We start from the raw sequence: 18589 nt of genomic DNA on the forward strand, positions 1-18589 counted from the left end.
CAGTAATGATAGCGTCATAATATCACGGAGAGACTTCCTGCTTGTTGTAAGCTTTTTAATGACGTAAAGCTTATCTGACATTTAAATGATCATTTGTGCACCACACCCCCACCCCCTCCTCCGCAAAAAATCTCTTTGACTCGGTTTCTAAAGGTTAAAAACCTCATCTACGTGTTTTCATATTACCTAACACAGTATCATGTTCTGTGTTATATAAATGCCATCTCACTGATTATACGATACAATTATTGATACGTGTGTGGCGTATTTAATTAAATAATACAATGAAAACATAATAAAGTATCCACAGTTTGCATCTGGTATACCATGTATATATACCAAACGTATTACATTCTATAGTACAGACGGAATGGGAATTCTACGTCCTCCGGCAGTGGTATATTACTGTGCTTCTATAATACAAACGTGTTTAATACAATTATCATTTATGGAACAACACACTGTAGGCCTACTGGACTAGCTTATACCTTGACTTCATTTGGCTCTTTTTTGTATCACGGAATGCAGCGATATGATTGGATTGTACGCTAGCGAATAAGGCTAATCAGAGTCTATAAACATTATGGCTAATAGTTTACAGACTTTCTGTCGAAGGCTCTCATTAGCTTATTCGGTAGCGTATACCCAAATCGCTGCATTTAGAAATACTTAATCATGCTAAAGAAAAGTTCAAGGTGTTAGACGTAAAAGCTTAACATTCTGAAGATGTTGATTAGCTGTTGATTATTTTACGTCCTATTTTTGCATCTAATAGGCTTTATTTCCAATTGTCGCGAACTTGAACGCCCTCTCCGACCTTCATCACGGCCAAGAGAAAACCGAGTTGTAATATCGGAATGCACCATCTCGATCTATGCATATGTCATAGGGCAAGCGACTGACTCACTGAGCCACTATAGCCCCGCCCACCTTAACAAATGGACAGATACTCATTACAATTTATTAATACAGTAATGGATAATCTAGCGAAGCGTGTGATAAGCCTCACGTGAATGCTGAAATTAATGCAAGTTTAGCGGTTCGAGACTTCTATTACAGGTACAATGAACAGAATCTGCATCCATAAAAGCGCCAATTCCCTTAAGTGTCTCTGAATAAAAACAGAGGGACAATAAGCTAATCGGATCTGAAATACTCTATCAATTATTTACATTGTATAATTCTATAATGTACGATATGCATATGGTTTCTATCAACATTTTTTCTATCTACACTGTAAACACTTTCTATCTACACTGTAAACACCTTTTTATCTACAATGTAAATTTATTTTTATCTACACTGAAATATCATATGTTCTATCACCATTGTCAACACTGTAAAAAACAGTATAGACTACTCTGTAGAGATTTTTTTTATCTACAATGTGAAAATTGTAAACATTCTCTACATTTTGTTTCTACAATGTAAACATTTTCTATCTACACTGTAGATATTTTCTATCTACACTGTAAACATTTTCTGACCACACTGTAAATATTTTCTGACCACACTGTAAACACTCTCATTTTACATTGTAAATATTTTCTATCTACACGGTAAACATGTTTTATCTACGCTGTAAATATTTTCTATCTACCTGTAAACATTTACAAACTACACTGTAAACCTCTTCTATCTACACTGTAAACATAACATCTTTTTTATCTACACTATAAGTATTTTCTTTCTACACAATAAGGGCCATATGCAGCGCCCTTACCTTCACTAAAGTTGAACTTTGGCTAAAGTCGAACTTTACAAAGTTAGGATTAAGGCTTTCATTTTCTACATTTGATAGTCAAAGACTTTCGTAAAGATCGACCGGTGCATACCTAAAGTCTGACTTAAGTGTAACTTTAGTCAAAGTTTAGGTAAAGTACGAGCGCTGCATATGGCCCTAAGTATTTTCTTTCTACACTCTAAACTTTTTCTGACTACACTGTAAACATTTTCTACTACACAGTACACATTGAACAAATCGAAGCGTGTCATGTTCAACTTGAAACCTGAAAGGAAATATGACCGCCTCTTTAGGTTCCGCTATCCCACAATTCCTATGTATGTAAACGTATGAGGAGTGTTGGTTGGTTATAAATTATACCTTTGGGACAGGGTTTGGTAGGAAACTTCTTAGATTACAGACTAAAAATATCAGAAAGAGAAAAAAAAAAAAAAAAAAAAAGAAACAAAAGTGTAATCTATTTCGTTCATGTTTTGTCTGCAGGTGACTTTGTTTGCCATCCTTAATCTGTCAAAATTCATCTTCAAAGTTGTAACAGTGTATGATATTATTATTAATCACTATATCTGTTTTGTTTCAACAGGATGGTTGGATAGTGCAGAGAGTAACACAAACACGAAGACCGAGAAAAGAAGTGTGACCAAATACGTAGGTGTCATAAAAAGCTATACAAGTGTGGTGTATTTCTATCAATAATTTAGTATTATTCTCGCAACTCTGTCAAACTATTGTTTTAATACTTTTATATGTTATTTATATAGTTCTTTATACTAAAAAACAAATGTGTTTTGTATGAAGCCTGTATGGAATAATGAAGCCAGTTTGGAATAATTGTCAGGATAATTCCACCAGAATGACTGACAGGAATATTACTCTATCCTTTAGAGATTAGTTTCAAAGTTGACATGTAGACTCTATTGTGGCATTTACTATTGGAGAATGTGTTTTTTATCGTAAAGAGTGGGATGTTACTAAAAAGTGAACCTTATTGAATGTTTGACCTCCAAAGTGTCTAACTCTGAACCTTACAGTTTTGTTCAGAAAGACGCCTAAAAAGTTTAAAGTGAGAACATACGCGGAACACCAAATTCAAAGTGCCCCAAACGAAAAGTCGTACATTATCAAACGCCAGTTCTTTCTATAACGCACGCACGTTCAAGCGACTGATTCCAGCTTCCACAAATTTTCAGTAACGCTTACTTTTGAATATGGCCAAGAAACGTCCTAACCAAGTGCCCAATCCAGAAGCACCTCCAGTGACTACTGGTCAAAGGATTAAAAACTGTCTGATTCGAGGATTCAAGAAGTTTATAGTGTTTATGATATCTCAAGTTGGATTGACGTGTTTAATGGTGGGCTATGCTATAGCCGGTGGTTTTATATTTCTATATCTAGAGGCAGGACATGCTAAAGAAATAAGAAGCTTTGTAGGATTTAATAGATTGGCACACGTAAGTAGTCTTTTAAACATTAACTACAATCTGTAGAAAATATGGCTACAAAAGAGCAGGAACCCAAAATTAGGGGAACGTGGATAGGCATATAAAATATATCAATTTATTTTATTCTTCTTTCATTTGCTTATTAAGTTTGATAAAGCTAGCAACCGCTAGCTTAATGGGATTGGATAGTGTTGGTCAATAGCACCAGGTATTTTAGAACTCAATTATTTGAAATTTGAAACTGAAGCCGGGTCAGCACCGTAGAAACGCCACTGTAAACATCTAGTTGCTTTTCTCCTGTCCATTAGGTGTACAATAGCATCTTCATAGTCCTATTATGATCTTTTTTAAGAAAGGTACCTAAACGAAAATATGCAATTTAGTATGATAATAGAGTACTTCATTTAATAGAAAATATACCATAAATAATATAAAAATCCTTCGTCCATGAAATTAAGTTATATATTGATCAGTATTTTATGTTTATGTTATATATTGGTCACAAATTCAATGCATAATAACAAGATTAAAATTGGTCATTGATTTTAAATTACGTATAACCAGACTGGCTTCATTGACTATAGTTGTTAATAAAAGTTATAAATAAAATTCCACTGGTCTACAATAGAAAATGCCAAGGGGTGTATTAGAGCCATATTAGATACATTTAAAGGTGCTTATGCATAGCTAGAAATAATACCTTCCAATTTATTAACCTGTTTTTCTAGGTCAAGGACTGGCTATGAGAGGGCGATGGGACACAAAATCTACGATCTATGACGTGTTTCAGTCCATAATAATCGAGCTACACATGAAGAAGAATAACACTTTCAAATTTCTGCTTTCCTAATGAAATTTTCCCCACTCAATATCAAAAGATATTTCATTTGTAGGTAAAGAAAGTATGGGATATAACCAGTAAACTGAATATCTTACACGAGGCCAACTGGACAAGATTAGCCGATGAAATCTTTGAAGAATTTCAACAGTCAGTATATGTTGCTGTACAGAATGGCTGGGACGGACAAGATATCTTTGCAACAAAGGAAATCGAGGAAGAATGGAGTTTTGCTGGTTCACTGTTGTATTCAGTAACTGTTATAACTACAATTGGTTAGTATGTTTAGAGCTGCATGATAACAAGATAAAATTAGATAACAATTTCGTTTATTTTGTAATATTTTAAGTCTCTTGGGTAAATTTGTTTTTACCACAGTTCAAATGACGATAATTTTAACCAATCAAAGCACCCAAACAATATGACAGCGTCTTTTATTTTAGCTATCTCACTGCCATTGCTATCAAGAAACAAAGATCAAAGCGTGTCATGAAGGACCAAAGACATTACGTCATTAAAATGGGACTGCGTTGGAAAACTTGTTAGATTACAATGGAGACGAAAAATATCAGAAAAAGATATCAGATAGAAGATGTGAAGCTTGTAGGGGGTCGAAAAGAAATGTATCATTTTCATGGAAGACAGTGAATCCTCCAAGGTTTTGGAACCAGTCCTGCCCCTTTTTGTTATAAAATACCGCTCCAAACCATATACTCTTTAACGTGAGAAAGAGAAAACACTTACTTAATTACTTAAGTAAATTATAGGGAGAGTATGCCTTGTAGTATGTAACTACACTGATGATGACTTTAAAGGTAGAGGGCGGGACAAATTTCTAACCACTATACATGAGGATTGGATGACAATCCCTTGACAATTCTATAGACCTCACCCACAACTTAGTGGAGTTTCTATGCATCATAGACTGTATAATACCTACCTTGTGACGCGATTATCTCCATCATCAATAAGTCTAAAATGAATAATCTTTCAAACTTAATGGGTTTCATAATAATCATTGAGATCAATGAATGTTTCATTACATTTTGAATATTTAATATCCATCTACTTTTTTTTCAATTTGCCAACTCTATTATTTCCTGAAAGAATTATTATCATCAGTCATTACAAGAGAGACCTATTGTCTCAACTCTATAATTTAAAAGGGAAAAATAATTGAAATGATTTGAAAACTGTCATACATCGGAATCGGACACCAATCGATCATCTCATTTGCCGACTCAGGTGAAAATTCGAACGTAAAACTGCATTTAATTTTAGTATAATTCAAAAACAAGTCGAGAACTGTCATAATCATCTATTAGAGGTTAAATAATGGATAGCAAGTCTGACAAATAGTCTGATAGACTCTACCGCCATCAGAGGTAAATGTGAACCATTAGACAATTGGACATTGGACTGTTATAAATTTCACATCCATCTCAAGTTTTGGCATCACTATGCGACTAAGTACATAAATTATATTGTCAATCGCAATCACATGCAAATGTGAACCGACGGACATTAACTTAAATTGTTATAAAGTTCATATACTTCTAAAATTACGCATGATACAATGTACTTAGATTTCTAGATAAAAGGCTAAAATTGTGATATCTCATACCAGATCTCATTTGAACTTTAAGATCTGATATGAATATCTGAGACCTATAATTATTATAATATATGATTATAAATTACTTATAATTAGCATAGTTCAATGTATATCATTATGGTCAATAATATAGTGAAGTCCAACCTATAAAACGAACGGCCTTCAAGATTAAATATAAATAGGATGTATTTTATATTGGGTTTGTAGTCCGGGTTATGTATCTCCTCTTGTAGGTCACAATTTCTAGCCAAATCTCTGCATTGACAAACTTTCGTGGTCCATGTAAATTGTCTATTGGAGTCAATAAACGAAGTTCGTAATAGCTTGACATTGTGTAGATGCTAGTAGATATTTCCTTACATGACCAGTGGTATACTCTTCAAGCGCTGCCTGGAATGGTCCAAGCATCAATAGACGTAGTGTCCAGTGTTAGTTTGGAATAAAGAAAGCCTCAAAATTGCTCTGTATATCCACACATTTGTCAACTTTACACTAAAACACATTGATATGAAGAGAATGTTGCCCCCTTTATGTCCTATGGAAATTGAAGCATGGTTCTCATCGATACTATGTATGGACATATGGCAGCTCTTTATTAAATCGTTACAATATCTATTTATAAAGCTTGCAGCAGGTGAAGAGGTTCAATAATCAGATCATTTGTCATACACTGCCCTTTCATTGTAATGGCTGAACTAATGATATCTTAATAACACAATTACAAACTTATTTCATTTTCCTTTTGCCATTTAATATACCGGATGACCTATGATATTTCGAATGATAACCTATTTACAATTAGTTTAAGCTAACCTTATTATAGCCATGTGTAAGTGTTCATGTACACTTTCAAATTTTCATTTCAAATTGGACTCCTTTCATCAATCTAATCCATTTATCATCATCGCTACTACCAACACCATAATCATTATCACCTACAGCAGCTGATGTCGCAGCAACGGTCACAGCCATCGCCATCATTACCATCATCATCAAACACAATATTTACAAGTCATAATCATTATTCTTCCTTTGTATGCATCAGAATCATCAGTCATAATTTTTCAGCAACAGATCTATAACATAATTCATTCCTTTATGAATTCAGCAGCAGCAGCAAAATAATCATATTCCTTCCTTAATCACTATCACCATTCATTTGTCCTTCATCATAAGAGACATCTCCATCATAATCATTCATTACTTCTTTATCAGAAGAAGCATCATAATTCATTCGTGACTAGCAAAATCATCATCACTCTTCCTTTATTACTATTATAATTCATTCTTCAGTCGTTATTAGAAGCATCTCCTTCATCACCATTCATTATAGTTTTATCAGAAGAAGCATCACTATCATTCGTGACTAGCAAAATCATTATTACTCTTTATTTATTACTGTTATCATTCATTCTTCATTCATTATCAGAGGCATAACCATCATCATTATTCATTATTTCTTTATCAGAGGAAGCATCACTATTATAATTCATTCTTCATTCGTGACAAGAAAAATCACCATCATTGTTCCTTGAGTAATCTTTTCATACGTATCTCCTGCATCAGCAGTAACATCACCATTGTCGCTGACTGCAGCATCATCACCAAACTCAATAGCAGCTATAGCATTAATACAAACAATATTTTCTTTATATTGTAGGTTATGGTCACTTAACACCAAGAACAAATTGGGGACGTATCGTTACCATATTCTATGCTATAATTGGGATTCCACTTACTTTACTATGTTTATCTAACATTGGGTGCCTGCTGGCCAAGTTATTTCGGATTCTATGGAAACATACGCAGTGTAAACGATGCTGCAAGAAAGAAAATAATGAACCGGGAAGTGTTATAGAGAATCCTATAAATAAACCTTTAGTTCGAGGTCAAGGTTCACGTGACGTCATCAGTGACAGTGCTCATTATAATAACATTTTAGAAAACAGACGACATTCCGATATAATTCGCGTACCTATTCCAATTTGCCTCTGTTTATTAGCTCTGTACATTGGTCTAGGAGCTCTGCTCTTCAGACTCTGGGAACGTTCGTGGTCTTATATGGACGCATCTTACTTCTGTTTTGTGACATTGAGTACTATTGGTTTTGGTGATTTAGTGCCGGGCTACACTCACGAGTCGTGGGGTAACCAGTATAAACGCGTTGCTTGTACTTTATACCTGTTATTTGGACTGGTGGTTGTGGCTATGTGCTTCGATCTGATCCAAACAGAAGTTAGAGAAATCAGTAACAGGGTGGCTAAAAAATTAGGAATCGTTGACGATGATAAGACCTGTCCTGAACCAGTTTAAAACACAAAATAGTTCAATTAAAGAAAAGTGACTTGTGGATTTGATAATCATATGCATTAAGGCGGGACCAGCTAAAGTGCAAATGTTCATTATAAAATTCCAGGTACGTATCACGTGCTTACTTCAACATGGCGGCTTCCACGAACTCACTGTCTTCATCTCCTATTCCAGAAGAATGTTCGTGTATTGTAAGCAAGGACGACTGTTTGCTTTCTTTATGAATGGGACATACATTATCCATCTGGACGTCATATTGTTGAGTTCGAAAGCTCTGGTAACTTCGAGCGCCCCAGTCGCGATATACAGAGGATCAATCTACGCCGGGCTTTAGTGACATTGGCTGTCAAGTACTTTCACATTGAGCGACTTATCTTAAAGGCAAAACCAATTCATTTTAAAATCATTATTAAGATACAGATTATATTACAACAGTGTACTTTATTCTCTAATGATCTGATTAAAATGTGTTTTTTTATTTCTTGTTTCTGTGGGGTGTTACATTTGTCAGTTATGATTTGACAAAATCATTCTCGATCATTCTTCAATAAGAACCATTGCCATTGGTCGTAAGTCTAAGACGCATTGACATCACGTTTGTTTTTCTCCACTAATACAAAACGGTTCACTGTACGTTTGATAAGGACGTGTATTTATATCATATCCCAGTCACAAAATTGATGTATTTGCAAGATATTTTTCAGTTTTTTTTTATAATTACACTTGCCATCTATGATCTGTGAAAATCTTCAAATCTTGACCCAATAGCATCAAATTCTTTTGTGAGCCGTAGGTTTGCTATGAAAATTATTGAGTTAACATGGAATTTGGTATCATTGATCTAGATTTTATTCTTACTAATTAGATAATTTACCCATTCAAAGTAGTCGACCTGTGTATACAAGAAACACTTGTCGGCGGCAGCACAAGATAATATACAACAATAGCATACGAACATGCGGAGAAGCGAAGCAAGTACACAAGAAACTTCTGAGCAAAAATCTCGGTCAGAATTTACCTTGATATTTGACTTGAACTATACTAGCGATACTGACGTCATTATCTGATCAGGTTTTATCTTGGAGATCAGAATATACAGTGGTTGAGTTGAAAATGGTAATGAAGTAATATACCAGTAAATTCCATGGGAGTATTTTAATACAACTCTTCCCTAGCTTCTTCTAACCACATTGATTCTGTGTATAAACGTTTGTTCACATTACAAGCAGATAAGAATGGCACAGAGAAGTGCAGGAAAGTGCAGAGAAGGGTGTTACGGAGCAGTGCGGCCAGGCGTTCACTAGCAGAGCAGGGCGTCCTGAAATCGATCGTTCATTATGCAGGATTTCTTGAGTGTTTTTCTATGACTTCTTTGCCATGCTAATTGAACAGTGGACAACTGTTAACTGATATGAGTTACAGCTGAATTTCCGGAGTGCGCTCTGTTCCGCTCTAATCTGCGCCGCTCTATTGAGTGTCTGTACATTGAGAATTAACTAGACACGCTACTAACCGCCTTGTTCCCATCGCTCTACTCCGTTGGTAGTGGGATCTATCCCTCATAAATTAACGGACGAATGTGGCCAAAGTTTAAGATGATCTGAAAGTACTAAGGGAAATAAAAAAGATAGGTATCGCTCTATATTTTTGTTATCATCTGAAATAACAAGATAAGAAATCTATATTATATTATATTACTAGTTATAATAACAGTAAGGTCAATAAAAATGTTGCAGTTGATAATAATATTGGTCATGACAACTCGTGACTGAGAAACTAATAAATGTACTCAACCGTTAGAAGGAAACACACACCCGAGGCCTTGCTTGATAAACAAATTCAACAGATAGTTGGATTTTTGCAATGACCCAAAACACGGCCAAATTTACTACAATTCAAACTGCATTACGTGTCTTCACAATTAGCCCATTTTAAAATTCGGAGAACGGGATGAAGTTCTACTATAAACTGAATTCAAATTATAAGACCAAAATATTAACTTGGTCAAATTAGTCAACCCAACCGTTGCCCCGTTTGGCTTTAATTTCCCATTAATTGTACTAAATATCTCCAAAAATACAATACATGTATCTGTTAAATAGTATCTCTTTTTTTCAGGCCTGTCGTCTTTTGAAATGAACAAGAGCAACCAAAATATTGGACAAAATTTCATGCATAACAATTAAGTCAATACACGCTAGATAAGGTCGCAAGTACCTTCGTCAAAACGACGCAAGTTATTTATTAAAGTAATTGTTCTCCATAAAATTTTGTCTAGTTCTTTATTACCCAATTAAGGTGGGTTTATACAGAGCGCGAACGCGAACGCGACCGGCGCGACCGCGACCGGCGCGACCGCGACCGCGAACGCGACTTTTCATCAGTTCAGTCATTCAAATAGAGCGCGAACACGAACGCGGAAAACCGTCGACGGCTTTCAATGCGGATCGCCTCTTTTGTTGTTAAAATTTGGTCATATGGTCATTTTGGAATCATCTCTCCGATTCCCTTCCACATATCTTTCTTTTTTACTGTCTCTTTGTAAGTTTTTTCAGCTTTGTCAAACAAAACTGGATTCTTTTCAACTTCTAAAATCAAAACTTCCGTTTTATCCATTGTTTGTACCCTACAAGCAAATTGGAAAAGCCATGTGCACAAGTTTCTATTTTAGGAAATGATGCAAGGGAGGTGGTACAAGCTGATTGGTTGATAGCAAGAAATCCCCCGCGACTTTCTGAAAAATTCGCTCTTGGGGCAATCTCGGCGGTCGACCGCGCGAACAAATATTTGTTCGCGTTCGCGTTCGCATTCTATTTGAACGGTCCCTCTATAAAATGATGAAACCATTCCATGACGAAAAACCGCGTTCGCGTTCGCGTTCGCGCTCTGTATAAATGCACCTTAACTAAATGCCACGTAAGGAAACAACCAAAATATTGCCTCGAATGCATGTTTATTAATCTTGTATATTATGTAACGGAGTGATGCAGTCAATCTATATAAAAATATATAAAAAGATAATAACATAAAAGTGAAATGGTGAATATGCGATTCAAATATAAATAATTAGTTTATCAGATAAAATGATATTGATCTTTGATCTTTTCGGCCAGCCTCAATCAGGCGAGAAAATTCGTAATACCTTTTATTAGTACATTCAATATTATGTTTTTATTTGTTGATGACATTATCGACCTGAAAGCAGGACAGATAAGTTCTTGGTCCAAGTAATTTTCGGAATTACGATCGTAAGATGCGACTAAGAAGCATTGCTTTGGTCACATTGGTATCCTTGTCGTGTGTTTATGGACATTTTGTTGAAAGTTTTTCAATAGATGACACGGTAAGTATATTAAAAAAACATTGTGTGACTCTTCACTATTATTTTCAGTAGACCTCATGTTTGGTTAAACAGTGCTGATGGAGCTGAATTTCAGATATCCAAAATTGAGTCCAGTTCTCTTGCGCTTCAATAAACATGTTGGACTGATGGTTTTAGGCCATTCAATAACATTTTAGCGGGCAGTTATTTCAGATGTCATGACATATTAATAACTTTCAGGAAGTGACCATCGTCTAAATTCCAAATTTTATTATTGAAGATACATCAAATTATGATTCTGAAAAGCTGAAAACTTAATTGTGTTGCGGCAATTAAAAGTATCATTCATGAAAACAGAGAAAGAAAGACGATTTGGAGCTTCTAAGTTTGTCTAAGGATGCCCGTGTTCATTGACATAATGAATCGCTGATGAAGACGCATTTCATCATTGCATGATGTATGACCATGATCTTTATCATCAAAAGATTTTATCTGATTATGTTCAGAATTGGGAACACCATACAAATCAACCCTACAACTGGAATTCCGCAGTAACATGTGATGTATGTAAAGGTATCGTTCAAGAATTAAGATCTGCTATAGAAGCCAAGGCACCAAGAGAAACTCTTCTTAATATCAGCAACTTCTTCTGTGTCCATTTTAAAATAGAAGATGTTCGAGTTTGTAAACTTGTTATTGAGCAATATAAGGTAAATAATGATTTGTAAATCTTCCACATCGAGCCCTTGCTGCTGTTTTATTTTTGACTTTGGTTGTTTGAAAATTTAATTAAATGACTGAAAACTGACGCCGTACTTATAGTTGTAGGGACATGATCATCGATGACATCAGAAAAACAATCCCCGCTTTCGAACAGGACCAAATTGACAAAATACTATCCCCTAACCTTCCATTTGATCTTCGCGTATGAGCAACAAACTCACTAAGCAGTTATAATTCCTAGCTTTTATGTCTTGGGATTGAATTCAAACGCAAAACCCCAGCCTTACACTGCAGAGAGTATTCGAACGCATAGCCACAGCACTCTGGAATCACGTGGGAATAAGTGGATATCAGAAGATGTGAGAGCAATGTTGTCAAATTGGCCAGATTACAGCTTCTTTTGCCTATGAGGGGACGTTCAAATTTTATGTCTATTTCTACCAGGATGTTGTATTTGGAGTAATAGAACAATCTTTATTAAGTCCTGATGAAATCTGTGCTCAGCTTATACCTGATGATGATTGTGGTGTACCATATAATCCTAAAGCTCGGTGGAATGTTACCCTATCTAAAACACCTAAACCACCAGTAAAACCTACACCATATCCAAAGGTAAGTGCCGATGGATCCGTGGTTATAATTCTATATACGGAACTGAAATCTGTAATGATGTAGTGACTGTCTGAAATGCACTGAGAGCAGTAGAGCGCAAAATACGTTTCCCGCTGGTTTCTGTTGCAAGAAAACTTTGATTCGTCCCTGTTGGGTATTATGATATTTGACCAAGAAACTGTGATGTTGTTGATTTCCAAAATTCAATAGGATGATAATTGTCATATTTTCAGCCTGGTTCTCCAACGATGAAAATTCTACTCCTAACAGATATGCATCTAGATCTGGACTATCAAGTTGGAAGCAACGCTGATTGCCAGGAACCATTATGTTGTCGAGTCAATGATGGTACACCAGGTATGTCTTATGAATGTTGGTTTGATGTGGCAGTTGGACTTAATTATAGAGAAATATTCCAACAAAGTAGCCGGTTTAATTCTAGCTATGATTATCATAGCCTCTGTCTGTGGTAACAGAAAGAAATCTTTGTTACCAAACCGATGAAAGACCAATTTAAAGTTCCGTACATGATTTTGTACGACCGTCTTGTATCCTTATTTCCTTTTTAGAATTTTAAAGCCATTTCAATATTTGTATCTAAATTTTAAATATCGAAACATCTTTAAAAACTATGAATTCCAATCAGACAAGTGATAAAATTGGCGTCTGTAATTTTGGAGAATATTTTATTCAGTGTAAAAGGGTAAAATAAGACTATTGAAAAACACTCTCTTAACCATCAGATGTAATGATTTTTAATATGAAAAAAGTGAAAAGTTTTAAAGATCAATTTAAATGATAATTTGTCAGTAATTCCTTCAAAATATATCACAAACTAGGATTTTCACTTTCTATTTCTATGTCTTTTCTATATATGGCAAGAAAAGATGAATCGTCATTTTAATATGCAAACGCGGATAATTCTTGATACACAGTGATTTGAAGGCTAAAATTTCGACGGTTAACTTAAAAAATCCCGTTTCTGAGTATAAAGTATGATTGGTCAAACAGATGGTGAACTTGTCTTTTTAACCATTTAAACTTGTAATTTCAGCACCCGATAAGAAAGGCGCTGGTTTTTGGGGAGATTATAGACATTGTGATCTATCACCTCATATGTTCTATAATATGATGGAATATCTGAAATCTATTCAAGATCAGGTACGCTTAAAGATTGGTCACTTAATTTCCAATATATAGAGTCTTTCAAGTCAGGTTTACAATGCTTTCTTGTTGAAATTCCAGTAAAAACATGTCCCCAGAGCATATTGTGCTTGTTTTCATAAGGAAAGGCATAGTAATCAGTTATTGATTTTAGCATTTTGATTTAATAGAAATATTTAATAGTGTTAGGCTACCAGCAGAAGAAAGTGTTCTTTTTAAATTAGAATCCAACGTCCAGATCTCCTGCAATTCAAACCTTTCTGTGGGACAGTTAAAATTTAATAATGTCCCCGAAGTGACGATAACAATTGCGCCATTTGATTTTTTGGAGAATAGGATGCTGGCTCGTATGAGGTCAGCTGATAGAAAGGTTACTTGCACTTTTAGCATTAAATGGATAATGTGTCTTTTTTCATGGTCTTAAGTGCACCAACAACAATAACTTTTCATTTTAGTTTGATATGATATATTTTACTGGAGATATACCAGCCCATAATATATGGAACCAAACCCGAGTAGACCAATTAGTCCGAATGAGAACCTTTATTAGTGCTATAGAGAAATATTTACCAGATAAACCTATTTATTTTGCTGCTGGGAATCATGAAAGTTCTCCATGTAACATGTAAGTTCAATAATTAATATGACATTCAGTCCACCAGGAGATATTGCTTTCCCCGAAGTCATTTTACAATGGTTAATTTTAGGCTCTTGAGTCTTAAGTACTAAAAATGTTTTGAATATACCCCAATTTGGATGCAGCCAGCATAGAATTGTCTTATACTATATAGGGAAATGGATTCTGAAACATCAACCATTGAAGGGCAAGATGCGCCATTTTTTTTAACCAATCATACATTAGTGTCAGAAACGGTAACTAAGTCAATTAGTAATAGTGTTCACATCTAACAGTCGAAATTTGATCCTTCAAATCCATGTGTGCCACGAATTATCCGCGTTTGGATGTTAAAATGCCGCATCTTCCCTTATAAGCATTTGACATAGCAAACTTGTATGAATGGTCGCCATTATTCACAGTAGTCGTTCGATGAACGACAAGTTAAAGGGACAGATTCGCCATTCGCTTGACCAATTGTTACGGCTAAGCTAATCAGTAATAGTGTTCACTGCTCACCGTCGAAATTTGAGCCTCAAGTTCATGAGTGTCCTGAATTTTTCGACATTAAAGAAGGGGCATGCAAAGATACTTTTCTAGAAAATAATAAAGACTAATGTAAATAAGGTTTTTCTTAATTCTGCTAAATTCTATATTACAATGATGATAGCCTAAACATCTTATTTCAGATATGCACCACCATTTGTAAAAGGCAATATGTCACAAGATTGGTTATACGGGGCTTTTGCTGAGGTTTGGACAAAATGGATGCCACTTGATACTATAGATACTATTCTAAAGTAAGTCTGTGACAATATTTCTGAAACTTTCTTAAAAACAAAATACTGAAGAGTACTTTTGAAAATGCCAATATGAAGAAACAGAATAACAACTACGCGAGGTCGTCTTTCTCTAGGATCTTGTCTACCGGCTTGTTCTTGGTCAAACCTCTTTACCGGATTATACTATTATAGTAGATCTAGACTAGAACCGTAGACATAACTGGCACAGTGCATTTATTTGGTGTGTTATTCCATCTGTTAGGAACTGTCCAATGTCCAGTTACAGTTGACGAACATAGTACTCTTTTCTTTCAGGGGAGGCTACTATACTGTATCACCATTCCCGGGATTACGAATCGTTTCTATCAATTCAAATTATGGAACAACTGACAACTGGTAAGTAGGATCTTTTGGTGTCTTGCTTTTCTTTGTAATCTTATCTTTTGTAAGAGTAGTGAGCGGACCCTTTTTAAAGGATATCAATAGTACGTCATTTGGTATGACTGCTCTAGTAACCTTGATACAACCTGAACAGTAACAAAAGCAAAAATATCTCTGAACATCCGTTGTTACCGGAATATGTCAGGGGCATTGTAGGCTACATGGAAGTGATTTGTTATAATTTGATCAAAAATGCAGCTTTGGATATCGATGTTTAAATGAGATTTGAAATGAAAAATGCCCTTGTTTTTGGGCCCCCTGATAAATACAAAGTTGACAGAATCTATTTCAAGTTTTATATAGATAATGTTTATATTAGGTGGTTATTGGTAAACAATACAGATCCAGCAGGTCAGTTACAATGGCTATCAGATGTTTTACAACAAGCAGAAGATAATAATGAAATGGTTCACATCTTGATGCATCATCCTGCCAAACATGAACAGGTTAAACAATGGTCGTGGAATTTTTATACTCTCATTAATAGGTATGTCAACACTTGTGGGTTTTTCATAGAAATTCGGATGCGATGTAATAAATCAGGAACACTCTGTTGGTGATTCTTTAATGCACAAACCGTAACGGCGCATTTCGCTAGCATGATGCTTCAAGATTTGATTCCGACACAGATTGAGGCATTGGCGCTGGGTGGTTGATTTTAAACCCCAAAATGAGTTCTGTATCAGTGCACGTTTAAGAATCCTCAAGAGTTAATGGATTAACAACTGTTTACAAGTAAAGCAGTTAACATGAAAACTTACTCGATCCGTAAGGGACTTACTAAACTTAGCCAAATTATTCGATCTTCTTTGCGCAAAGGAATTATCAATGAAGAATTTGTTGTTACAATGTACTAGTTTCTATAAAAAAAAAATGTTATTTCACTTGCTAAGCATTATGTAACACAATTTTTTTTCAGATATGAAAATATAATCAAAGCTCATTTCAATGGTCATAGCCATGATGATTTTTTCAATGTTATATATGATAGTGAAAATGCTAGTAGACCTATTGGTGTAGGCTATGTACCAGGTAGTGGTACAACCTACAATAACCTAAATCCTGGCTTCAGGATTTATACCGTGGATGGCAACTATACTGGTAGTACTTGGGTAGGTTTATATTTTAAACAGTCTAGTACGAATCTTGGAAACTTTTTTACTTTTATTGAAACAGCACAATCATTTTACAGATGGCCCTTGTGATTTGCAATAGATCTTCGTTGACGAAACATAAACATGGCTTTGGACCAGGATGTGAAAATCCGTTTGTGAAGCGGATATATTTGATGATGGGTCAAACTGGTGTAATTGATGATCAGAATTAATCTTGATTTATCAAAGTAAAAATTTTACCTTTATCATACAAGACGCTATGTCCTTAACCAATTCTGATCATCCGCAAATGCACAAATTGGTTTTGATACAGTCGCAAATGTTAACAGGCATGTGATTAAATATGATTTAGTATTAAACGAGAAGCATATTGGCTTGGCCAGGGTAGATTTATAATGGTGCGAAGTCTCCCAATATAATATGATAGCAGAACCGATAAAAATCTATGGATTCAAATTGTTTTGAAATGATTATTTTTTCGTATCAGGCGCCGTTAGATTGGGATAATTATGTAGCAGAAATATCTAAGTCCAGTGCTGAAACGCCACCAGCTTGGGTCAAAGAATATTCACCAAGGGTAACTATATCTAAATTTCTCCTTTCTGGATAATTTCTTCTTTCTCTAATCACTCTTAGTTAAACAAACTCGAAATACGACGCCTGGTTGTGTACGACTTAACACAAGTTACTGTGCAAACGTCACTAACCATTCTGCAAGTACCTATAACATGGTATCAATGCCGACAAAAAATTGGTATATTCGTCAGCTCCCTCCATTATGAATTGTTGTTGGCATTCTGGAAAGAACTATGAAAAGCTGAACATGCCTTTAAAGTTTTCAACATGTTCCCTTAAAGACAACCCTTTCAGGTTTTTTTTTACGATATTTTGAAATTATATTCTTGTCTTTTAGTCAGCTTATGGACTGAAAAGTTTAAATCCTAGTGAATGGGATGATCTCATCAATAGAATGAATAAAAACGATACTCTCTTCCAATCCTTTCTCACGTAAGATTAATTTACTAATACCAAATATGGATTTTTGTGGAGAGAATTAAATAAGAGTGAATATTCCCAGAACATCGCTGATAAACCCTTAATCATACCATTCTATTGTATGATTATCTAAATGACATATCTGATTGGCTGAACTCATGAAATTTACTAAGGCAGTCAATCAGTTTTCTTAAAAGATTTTTTCTTTCATCCATCATTTCATTTCATATTTTGCTGATCTTTAACGTTTATTTTCAGGTTCCGTTACAAGCTAGCGACACATGGACCATGTAAAGGTGGGTGTGTGGCCAGTACTCTCTGTGATTTAAAAACTTCTCGAACCAACTCTCCAGATTTATGTAAAGATCTTTATTAATAAAATATGTTACTTTCTGTCACTCTCATTGGAATTTTTACCCTGAATGCAATTAATTATGGACAGCTAACGACTACAGCATGCAAAGTCCATTATCACTAGTATTGCCGATTACGTCATATTGAACTGCATTAAGACAATGTTAATAACGACGTTGAAGTGCGTAGGCAACATACATGAACGTACATGAATAGACCAGAAGTGACCAATAAACTTCCAAAGAAAACGTGAACGATCAGGAACCTAGGTCGTTTCCTGGTCGTTCCATGTTTTCTTAGGTCGTTTCGGTACATTTCTGGTCGGTTCATGTTTTAGTAAGTATGGCAACTGTCGTTTTTAAGTCCTTGATGCGCCCAGGTGCACGACTAAATCCAATGATTGATCAGATTCTCTCGCATACCGCCTGTTGCTAGGTGTTGGTGGAATACCAGTTGTTGACAGATTCTGCCAGTAGCAAGGTCGACCTAAGCCCCATTTAAGGTTTTCAATTCAA

The 18589-nt window shown here is 35.2% G+C and overlaps 2 protein-coding genes across 2 annotated transcripts; both read left to right on the forward strand.

Annotated features, from left to right (window-relative positions):
* Positions 1–3054: 3054 nt before the first annotated feature.
* LOTGIDRAFT_94184 (hypothetical protein) lies at positions 3055–7877 on the forward strand (the record flags this gene model as incomplete). The annotated part of the gene is made up of 3 exons (XM_009066424.1): positions 3055–3195; positions 4080–4299; positions 7300–7877. Coding segments are annotated over 3 exons (939 nt in total), but the record flags the coding sequence as incomplete, so codon positions are not given.
* Positions 7878–11726: 3849 nt separating this feature from the next.
* Positions 11727–18096, forward strand: LOTGIDRAFT_131784 (hypothetical protein; the record flags this gene model as incomplete). Its single annotated transcript, XM_009066425.1, has 12 exons — positions 11727–11981; positions 12439–12606; positions 12840–12963; positions 13661–13767; positions 14226–14395; positions 15076–15186; positions 15484–15564; positions 15929–16096; positions 16529–16721; positions 17212–17301; positions 17638–17732; positions 17979–18096. The coding sequence occupies 12 exons, from the start codon at positions 11727–11729 to the stop codon at positions 18094–18096; spliced, it is 1680 nt and encodes a 559-aa protein (XP_009064673.1).
* Positions 18097–18589: the final 493 nt, after the last annotated feature.

This window comes from Lottia gigantea, assembly GCF_000327385.1.
Source record: "Lottia gigantea unplaced genomic scaffold LOTGIsca_76, whole genome shotgun sequence".
In the NCBI taxonomy this organism is placed as follows: Eukaryota; Metazoa; Mollusca; class Gastropoda; family Lottiidae; genus Lottia; species Lottia gigantea.